Source organism: Simochromis diagramma, unplaced genomic scaffold (assembly GCF_900408965.1).
Source record: "Simochromis diagramma unplaced genomic scaffold, fSimDia1.1 OVJJ01000123.1, whole genome shotgun sequence".
Lineage (NCBI taxonomy): Eukaryota > Metazoa > Chordata > Actinopteri > Cichliformes > Cichlidae > Simochromis > Simochromis diagramma.
The window spans coordinates 1,780,295-1,791,019 of record NW_024386778.1 but is presented as its reverse complement, the minus strand read 5'-3'; the positions used below and the strand labels follow the sequence as shown (position 1 = coordinate 1,791,019).

Genomic DNA, 10,725 nt, shown 5'->3' with positions numbered 1-10,725 from the left:
GTCTAAATAAGTAAGATCTATAAATGTTCAAATTGAAAAACGTCGTCAAACATGTTTAGCGCGTGTGCATGCAATGGATTACCTGGGCGATGTTCTTGTTGAGTAAGTAGACGCCATATTCAAAATGAAACCGCTCTCCTCTGGGGTACAAAGGGAATCTGTGAAATGCAGAAGAAAAAGAAACACTTAAAGAGGATTTTACTGTTTGTGATCCAGTCAGAGAACGTCTGCTAGCCGGCTACATTATATCCATATTACACATCAAAATATACTACACTTCCATCTACCTCGTTCTCTCTGGCTTTGCCACAGGAACGATTTGACTTGCATTGTTGAAAGTGTCCGATAATGTAGCCGGCAGTGTTTACATTGGGTGATACTTGCAGATTGCTCAGGAAACGAAGTCTGAGTCTATGATCCCTTCCCACAGATGCCACCTCCGTACTGCGCTAAACTGAAAAATCAAACAGCAGAGGCGTCCAAACAACGTATTTATCCGCCCCTGAACAGGAACAAATTTTCTTTTCAGCACGGTGGGAAAGTCCCATCGGCGCCAGTCGCATGTCTTAGGTAGGACATGCAGGGAATGCTCATGAAGGAGATCCGGGAGATGCCCTTGGGTGCTGGCGTGGGGTAGTGAGGTGAATACGCTGACATGCAGAGAGATACGGTTGGGGATGTTAAGGCCGGACTCATCCCTTTCAGTCATTAAGTGCTTATGCCTCCTGATCTCCCACTGAGGAGGTTTCAGCATGATGAGAAACGAGCTCCACAGAATAAGCAGGGATTTGCTCTGAGCAAACACACACATACTCAAACCTGTGAATACTTTCAGGGACTACATTCATATCAGAGCTTTATCTGAAGAGCCCTTCAAAATTCTTCACCTTTACCTTTGGAGGAACCTAACCCCAAGTCTGCTCTTAACCTCTCACCCAAACGCTGAAGCAACGTGGGAGGAAATATGAGTGAACTTTGGAGGACTTTTAGCGTTTTCTGGCTCATGACATTCATCAGCAGAGTTGAGATGTTACATGTTGAGCTGATAAGAGGCCAAGTCAAATATAAACAAGGTTGTAAAGATAAAAATTAGTAAAGCTTGTGCTTTAGAAATTTCACTTGAGGTGTAAATGTTTTTCTTTACTAAAAGAATAAGGTGGAAAAGTAAAAGAATTAAAAAAAAAAAAAAACCTACAATACACACTCACTGTGACTAATTGCTTCTTGTCTATTGGATAGTATTCCCATGTGTGTGCCACAGGGAGGTCAGAGGTGATCTTAATCCTGTGCAGGAATAAAGTAGAAAAATACAGCAGAAACTCTGCAGCTTATAGGATATTATACGTCCAGATTTCACTGTATGACATTCGTGTTTTAGCATTTCCTCTCGATAACAAGAACATACAGAACTAAGGGATTTTTAACAGCTCTCTTTCTTTTATTTGGCTTTTATCCACATCCTGAAAGTTTGCTTTACATCATATCTGCAGCTGTCTGGACATGTCAGACAACATTCTGACTGCAGGGTTCACTGTAAACACCTCCTCACTCACGCATCGCACTGCAGATCCAGGAAGGTTGAGAAGTAAACCTCGAACACATGGAGATCTTTGCAGCCCCGAAAATGAAATTTAACAGGATGTTGCTGCAAAAGTCTGGCAAAGAAAAAGTGCCGGTGTAGCCCGAGGGCCACACAGCCCGTCGCTCGTTAGACCTCCGTATCGCCGACATGCAGCCAAGGCCCCGCGGAGAAGGCGACACGCCAGAGGTCATATCTCAGCATTCGGAAATAACTAACAGGGAGAGGAAGAACAGCACAACAGGCATTCCCTGTGCACTGCTGGCAGAGCCAACATCACTTCCCCAAAAACAGATAGGATTTGTTTGCTGATGAGCATGACTGAAAGGCAAACAAAGCTACCTTCAACACACACAAACGCACCACGCACACTCCTGTACAGTGCGGTGATTAATGACTGCTGTCCGCTGTGTCTGAAATCACACTGCAGAGAGACTCTGGTTCACCAAACACCAGGAATTCCTCACGGGGACGTCCCGTAACGCCAAATATATTATTACACCGCAGCGGCGGGGAGGATCGAGTCGAGGGGAGGAGGCGCTGAAGGAGAACTTCAGCTAAAGAGCACTTTTAATTAATGCCGTTTGTTTGTCCGTCAGCGAGACTACACAAAGAGCGGCAAGCACAGTTTAATAAAACCCGGTGGAGTGGTCGGGCAAACAAAGAACCCGTTAAGTGTGGATGACTTGAGAAATCAAACAGAAACACCAGCGTTCAATCGTTTGTTCTTATTTGCTGTGTTTCGTTCCAGAGTAAAAAGGAAATCGCTGTATGAAATAACAGCCCTTGAGAACAGACTGCCATTGCCATTATCTCTGCTACAACAGGAAAAATCTAAATGACGTGTCTGCGAGAGACATACGAGTAAGAGGAGGCCGGACGCCGTTTTCAATCACTCAGCCGGCAACATAAACTGAAACAGTCCTCTGCACTAAACAGGATGAAATAAATTACAGTGCTAAAGGCCTACCCGGGCCAAATCGGTGCCCCGTCTGTCCATCAAGACACACAAACAGGCCCAGAGATGACCTGTGTGCGGCACCGGTTACTCGCTGAATTCCCAAACAATTTGTTCTCATTTTATCTCAAGTTAGCTCAGGCCTTTTTTTGCCTCTCGCACCTCGTGCACAATATACGTGGTTCTTTTGTTTAATTGTGTTTTACATGTAAATCAAATCAAATCATCTCTTTCCCAGCAGGCCTCCGCACATTTCTTCACTTTCCTTGATCAGGCAGTTTCTTCCGTCAGCACATCCCTCTCCCGCTCCCCTCGGCGGCAGCACCGCGGAAGGGTCACGTCTATGAAACTAACACAGCAAACTGAAAACGACAGGCGCCGTAATCAACACGCCCACTCACTTAAGGGTGCATTCAAAAGACTGATTACTGAAACATGAAATCTGCTTTCATTTAGCTAATATTCAACTCTGGATGCACCGGACAGACAAAAAAAAGATGACAAAGAATAACAGTGATTTGAGGGCAGACGTAAATCTGTCACATTTCTTCCCCCTGCAAAAAAAAAAAGAAATAAAATAAAATGCACTTCTCTTTCCTTCTCATCTAAAGAGCATCCCAACCACAGCATAGTTAATGTGCAAGTGCTGGCTCTGGGTGTAGACCCGAAAATATGTAATTAATAAGTGTGGAGCCACGACATTGTAAAAAGACAAAAGCAGTATCTTACAGGAAAGTCCCCGGGTTTTATATGAATGCCCCCAGCCTGCCAGCGTTTTAACTGCAGGGTCTAGACAGCCTTTATCCACAGACAGCCTTCAAATATAAAGCTGGGACTCTTGTTAAATGAAGGAAACAACCAATAAACACGTAGTTACAACGATGGGATGAAGCAAAGGAAGGCTCGCTGCTCTCTCTCTTCCTGTCCATTTCTTTTTAAACTCACTCCTTGTCCTGCCTTTTATTTCTGTTCAGGGATCTTTTAATAGCAGGCTGACTTATAATGCTTTCATCTGTGGTTGATGCACGACCAGTGTCTCTGCACCGTCTGCCTGTACTGTACTCTGGGGCCTGCTAGCAGGTGTCAGCAGCACATGACGTTTTTTTAATAGTTAAACGACCACATTTGTGGGCGATTTGCGCAGTGAGGAAATGTTCCTGCAGCACAAAGATGTACAAGCCTGTTTAAAACAACCATTGACTTCTGGAGATTTTACAACAATAACAAAGCTAAAATAGAGGGCACCGAGTCCATCTGAGCTCTGTTTTCTTTCTGTCAAAATTGCGATGTCTCTATAGACACCTTGTTAAAAGCATTAAAAGCAGCCAATTAGAGAACCGGGGCCACAAGGTCACAGGGCAAACCTACAAAGTCTGTATATTTAAGCATTTTCTGGTACACGACTGCTCTCACTCCCCTTCCGAGTCCACTGGATGAAACAGAGGAACATAAGGAAGACACAGCTATGCAGGTGGGTGGTCGAGCGTAGCTTTAGCGCGGTTCATGAGAATATGGTGGGAAGGCTCCTAGTGACTGACTGACTGACCCGCTGAAATGTATACACTGGCTGAAGTGTCCACATGTGTTGGCTTGCCTGTTTAGACATTCTAATTAATACTCCAAATGTGCAAAACAACAGATCTGGCTCACATGCCGGAGCCGAGGCTTGGCCGGTATTTAAATGGTGGTGTGGGCTGCTTGTAAGTTTCACAATGTCTTTAATGTGCAATTTCAAATGCCAGGGGACCATAAATCATTTGGACTTGCTTTAAAAAGAAAAACAACCTACACCTGCCTTGCAACTGTTAAAGATCTGATGGCAGCGGTTACTCTATAAATCACCGGGAGCTGTAATTTCCAATATCTGAGAAATGATTACACTGAGCATCTGTCACTGAATGCTATTTTAATGACTACTGCTGCACTTAAGACCCCGGCATAACCATTTCACCATCTTGGTCAATGCCGTTAAGGCGTCTCCTGAGTGATGTGGTGGCTGCTTGCTCTGTCACACTGGGTTTTCATCACGGCTCTTAAGAATATCCAGGGGTCTGCTGACCCCGGCACCCAACCCCCACACACTCCTCTTTCCCCGTTTCCTTCTGTCTTCTTCAGCTCCCCTTGTTTTCTCAAGGGGAGCTGACCATCACACCAGTCCAAAATGTTATATCGTGTATGACGATGAACACCACTTGCACTTTATCGAACTTCCCAGCACCGTGGCAGCTCCATCAGACAGACGAGCATCTCTGCAGACATGCTGTTTGTGTGGCAAAAACAAAAAACTATCACACATGCAGCACAGATGCTTTTTATTAACTTTTTAATGAAGAATGGATAAAAAGTGCTTGTATAGGCTTCACAGCAGCAGGACACCAAGATGAAGGGCTGCTTACGCAACTCAGCTGTCAACCTAGAGGAGCCTCACTGACTTCTTCAGAGCCATTAAAAACATACCAATCCTGCCTTTGGCCTTGAGCGATATGACAGAAAACCTCAGAAGACAAGTAAACACTCTGTCCAGTCCTCGGGTGCCTTTGTAGTTGACGTACGTACCTAAATAATGAGCCATTCTCAAATTTGATTTAAGCCCTCATGGCTTCCCAGTTGATCGCCTCATTCATCTCTCGTATGAAGAACACAGCAACTATGCAACCGAACCACTACAGAACATGTGCGTATCACACCAGCGAAACCACAACATTTATTCTATAATACCAAGAGAATGTGTTTACTTGTTTCTGTCACTGTGGAGCCCAGTGTCGTTTTATACTGGACAGAACACTCGTTTCATCCTGGAAAACAACACAAGCAATTTAAAATGCACGAAATCTCCAACACATTTAAACTGTAGTGAGAATCTAGAGGAAGACCAACTGTCATTCTCTTCATCTGCACTGAATGAGCTTAAGTGCAGGAGAAAATGAAACCACTCCATTTGCAAAATAGCCACCAGGGGTGCATACCGTTTTCCTTTTTATTAAATCGTTTGGGTGAACTGCTCTTTTAACTTATTTACTGATCCTGAAACAACTTAAATGGAACAATAAAAAGTTACTCTCCTCTCGTGGGCGTGCATGCTTCCCAGTAACGTAGGTCACCCTGTGAACCGGGTGTTTAGCCTCACACTGCTTTGTCTTGTCACTGCTTCAGGCAGGCAGAGCAGCGGGGGGGTTATTCCCACTCTTCTGCTCTTCACATAGTCCATGTTAAGAGACATGAAACCGCTGGAGGCCTGGAACAATAACCGCTTTTCTTGGTGTTCGCAGGTTCCTCTCGTCTTCAGCTGGTATCCCTTCCCTGGCAGCAGCTCTGTCTTTTAAATTTGAAGCGAGCAGCGATGCGTAAATCCCACTTACATCGACTTTTCTCTAACCAGCAATAGTTTAAAAGAAAAAAGCTGATGCGCTCCAGTGCTTTGGTTGAACAACTATATGACTCAGTTTGTGTTTTTTTAATGGCCAGGCTCTGGTCTCAATCAAATGCGGGACATCTGGATCACATCTCCCTCCTTCTCCCCCTCGCAATCAGCAACTCTGGAACTGTGCTCAACACGAGACCAAATGTGGGTGCAACATGTTAAAAGTCCAACAATTTTTGAGAACATCTCTGACCCAGAGGACAGCGATCCCTGAAAAGGTCAAATTATACTTGTCGTTAAACAGTCCAGTCATATTCCACACCCTGCTTTCAAACACTGTTGCAGGGCCAGATTCAAACTCTGGCCTTTGCCCAGTGTTGGAGTTTAACACAGTTCAGAGCAACAGAGGCCTCGTCTGATTTTCTTGGACTAAAATATTTTGGTCTTTGTAATAAAACTATTATTGTTGTTTTAACCCACAGGAGGAAAAGAATGACGTAACCAAACTCACAAGGTAAAATATTTTCAGATTCTTCTCTCACCAAACTAAAGCTCTGTTTCTTTTTTTAAATTAACAGCGACAATAGAAAAATGTTCTTGCTCAGCTCCGGCCGTCGCTCTTAACGGCTTAAGGAGCAGGATTTTCTGCTAACAGAGTATATCTGTAATCTGGACTCACACTAGTTATAATATGCTGCAGTAGAGAATGAATGAAGACGTTGAGACTGAGATGAGAACTACAAACATGGCTCACATAGTAAAACTAGCCATTTAGGGAAAGCCAAGTAAGTGCAATTATCATTTAACAGCAGAAGGTGCAACTAAGACACCTCAAAGTGTCTATGTGCACGCTATTAAAAGTGGCTTTGCTAATCCTGAAGCTGATCGCACACCACCTAACTTATCACCACTAGCCGGCCTTTTCCGACACTTTAATCGCCCCTTTTTTGTAAACTTTCAGAGCCCGGCTGGGTGCTTTCCATCTCCCCACACATCATTTTGTTGTACGTCTGCAGCCCACTGGGGCCTCAGCAGTCATTAACATGTGCAGGGGGTGGGGTTTGCTGGAGTGCATGGCCCCACGCGGTAAAGAGCAAAGTTGGACTGTTGTGTCTTTGCGATATCCATGGACGCCACAGGTTGTTGATGGATGCTGGTGTAAACACGCTTGGTAGGACTGGAAACGAGTAACGCAACTCACAGGGAGTCTCTCTATTGTCTTGACGTGTTAAGCCACTGAATTGTTTCGGCTCCACACAATGCTTTCCTCTTTTTATGTGACATGTGGATGTGAAAGAGGCAGTGCTCAGTGACATCAGCTCCACACGCGTGCCTCCACTGCAGACATGTAAAGACAAAACAAAGCCAGTATTTTTGGCGGCCATGTGTGTTCATTCGCAGTCAACTACATAACAGCGACTGATAGGCACGGGCAATGCTTAATGCAAAAGCAATAATAATTTATAGGTGCTTTCCTGCAAAATTATTGCAGATGAGTATTTAAATGAATTCTCCCACAGTGCCTCTGTTCAGCATCGCAACACGAGACAAAATGATGGCATCAAAATTAATCCAGAAACAACAAACATCTGATCATTGACTGAAATATTCCACCGATAGCAACCAGGAGGCAACAGGTAAAGAGCTGATGAGCATAAGCAAGACTGTGGACTTCATCATACTCTATAATAAAGTGCAACATCCACGGCCATCAGCAGCACTACAGCCAAATCTCGCTCCACGTCGGTCACGTATGAAGGCCTTCGTGTGGAATGTCAGTACGTATGTACATTCCTGAGTGCGTGTGTCCCGAGTGTGCAATTATCATAACACAGAGGGGTTTTTTGTTTCTCATTTTTTACATTATTTTTCTGACTTGATGCATAGTTACAAGAGCATAACACACACAAATAATAATTTCATCACATTAGCCGTTGCTGCTCCTCTGTGCTTCCTGACTAACACAAAGGGTCCTGGCAAACCCCCAGATCAGTTTATCATTTGTCACGCTCTGTGTCAACATCGTGACTGAACAAAAAGAAATGTGTAAAAAAAAAAAAAAAAAAAAAAAAATGATACAATGTGGCGAAGGTAGGAAGCAAAGTGGTTACAACCGTAGGGTATGACTGTGAAAGGCTGCTGTGTGATTTACAGTCTGTTCCCTGTGAACACCTGAGTAAACCCAGTTGCTACCATAGGCAAAACAAAACAACTTCGAGGGACGACTCAGGCGCTTTCTTCACCGACCAGCTATGCATGTGTTAACATGAAACAACAAGTATCCATACTGAGGTTTTTGTTCAGCAGTCATTTCCAAATCAGAACAGTATTTCAGATTTGGACGCGCGTCTGAATCAAGAAGCCAACACAGCCGTCAAAACGGCCTACTGACGCTACTGTGTGGTCTGTGTGTGATTGTGCACTGATGCACTCGTGTGGAGCTCATGACTACCAAATCTGTGTTGTGTTTGAGAAATTCAAACTCAACTCGGGGGGTGGACGAAAAAAAAAAACCCCAAAACGCTGTTTTAGTCAAACACAGCTAAGAAGCACAGGTCCACACAAACCGCTGTGCAACACGACCGGGCTAGATTCAGCACACAAACCAGTCGATTCAGTAAATAAAGGTGACGATTGTGGTTCCTTATTCTCTGTCACATACTCTACATGCTGCATGCACTGTTACAGTCATGCATGCTAACATTAAGGCCAAAGACTCAAGCAATGAGGTCTGCAGCAGGATTCACTGATCCAACACTTTCCACCTGAGACGCAGAAACTTTGGCTTAAGATATCTGCAGATCTTTTATCCATCATTTGCAGACATTCACAGTCAGATGGTTGCATAAGGGTTAGTATCCCACGCAGAAAGGGAACACTCAGGGATTGAACTACCAACCTTCCTATTTGTAGATAACCTGCTCTACCTCCTGGGCTACAGCCACCTCAAAGCTGTAACAACTGTAAAAACTTGGTAACAAATCCATGGATACTACCGCGTGGAAAGGTGAATTTATCATCTGTAGGAAATCTAAATCAAAAGCCTCAAGGCTGGTAATTTACCAACTTTAATAAAGCTTCCACGTATTCATTGTGGCTCCGTAGGTTTGAGGAGACTGCTGAAAGTGTGATGCAGCTGGTTCCAATGGTGGTGACAATCATTTTAAACAATACTTTGGAACATTGTGATGTTTTTCCAATAAAACATTCTTGTTAACAATGTTGAAATGTTACAAATGTTAAAGGCTTTTGTTGAGTTAGAGACCAGCACCGACCGCACAGTCAAAAAAATCTATTGGTGTTGGAGTAAAGAAATACTAACCAAACAAGACTAATTTTAGCTGAAAACATGCAGGGACATGTTTGTAGAAGACGGTTTGGACGTGAACAAGGCAGAATGTTTGGACACAAAACAAATATAAGCTGAAATAGAGTAAATAAACTTTTTGAAAGAGATAATTTAATTTTGTAGAAACTAAAACTGAGATAAGTAAAAGAGACAGAACAAATAACCAGTGCTTGTGCAGCAGCGGCAAAAGGAAAGAAAGAAGAGAATGATTTGCACAGTCTTAGATGGCAAAAAGCATAAATATTTTTCCCATCCAGGAGCACAACACAAAAAGAGTTTGTTTGCAACAGAGTAAATTTAACAGCCAGTCTGATCTGCAATGGGAGGCATGGACTCTGCTCAAACTGCAGTAAAGTCTAAATGGTGGATTTCACAGTAAAAGTGCTTCATTTATCAGAGTGTCAGTTTAAATCTGTACATTTACATATTCACAAAGTAAACAACATTCATTCTTCTTGAGAGAAGAAAGTCAGACTTTTTCCCTCCGTTTTTATTCACGGCAATTTACATCAACCGCTTTCTTCAAAGTCTGGATGCATATGATAATGTGATGATTCTGACTTTGCAGAGAGAAGCAATTTATTTGAAGGACCCTCCATGAGAAACAGATGGCTTATTTTCATCCATCTGCTGAGCTGATCTCGTTCATAAAAGGGCAACGTTGGAATAAAAAGAAATGTCACAAACATCACTGTCGCTGTTCTGCTGTAACTTTGCTGTTTTTCCTTTTTCTGTGTCTTCTTTGATCGCCCTGTCTGTGCGACTTTGTTATTGGTCTCTCTTTCTTTCTGTATTATTTTGGAGATCATTCCCATGTGTGTCTTCCTGCCTTTTGACGTCCTCCTTTTGTTCTCGTCTCGCCCTTGTTACTGTCTGATTGAGTTCACCTTGCTCAGTCTATATTTTGTCTGCGTGCTGTCAGTCAGCTCACTGAATTATCCACCACTTCTTCCACGTGTCTGGTTCGCATGTTTCCTCTAACAAATTTTATTTTCCTTGTTTTTTGAGAGAATTGGATTTCCTCAGTTTCACTGCAGCCGAATAAACGTGCTCGTGCCAAACGTTGACTCCCAACCTCGTTAGAATTGTACAAATTCTGTTTTTGCTTTATTTGGATTTCCTTGCACGTTTGCATATTTTAAATAAATTACACTAGAAAAATACAAAGACGTGAGGAGTGGCTCGAGACTTTTGCGCAGTGCTGTATACTATATGTACAGATCGTACAGTAAGAAAGAGACCTCAGCATTTGTGATGTGGATATTTCAGGTTTTTGCTAATATTAGGTGTGTTTGTAAAGGGTACTTACTCTCTCTCTTTCTCAGTGAGTCTGTCAGTGATGGTGTCCTTGATAGAAGAGCGTGAACCCTTGTGGATCACCGGATACCTAAGAGGGATCTGCAGGAAGCATGAGATCATGAGGACCAGGTGTGCTGTGTAACCCAAGGCGACTGCTATGCTCCCATCATCCTTTGCTG

General features: G+C 43.3%; 1 protein-coding gene across 2 annotated transcripts in view; it reads right to left on the bottom strand.

Annotated features, from left to right (window-relative positions):
* Positions 1–10,725, bottom strand: part of uvrag (UV radiation resistance associated gene) — a 92,772-nt gene that overhangs the window by 41,255 nt on the left and 40,792 nt on the right. For both annotated transcript variants that reach the window (XM_040011201.1, XM_040011209.1), the window contains exons 12-13: positions 10,557–10,722; positions 83–158 (exon numbers count right to left, since the gene is read on the bottom strand). In XM_040011201.1, coding sequence (XP_039867135.1) covers positions 83–158; positions 10,557–10,722 — 242 coding nt within the window. The remainder of the gene's footprint in view (positions 1–82; positions 159–10,556; positions 10,723–10,725) is intronic.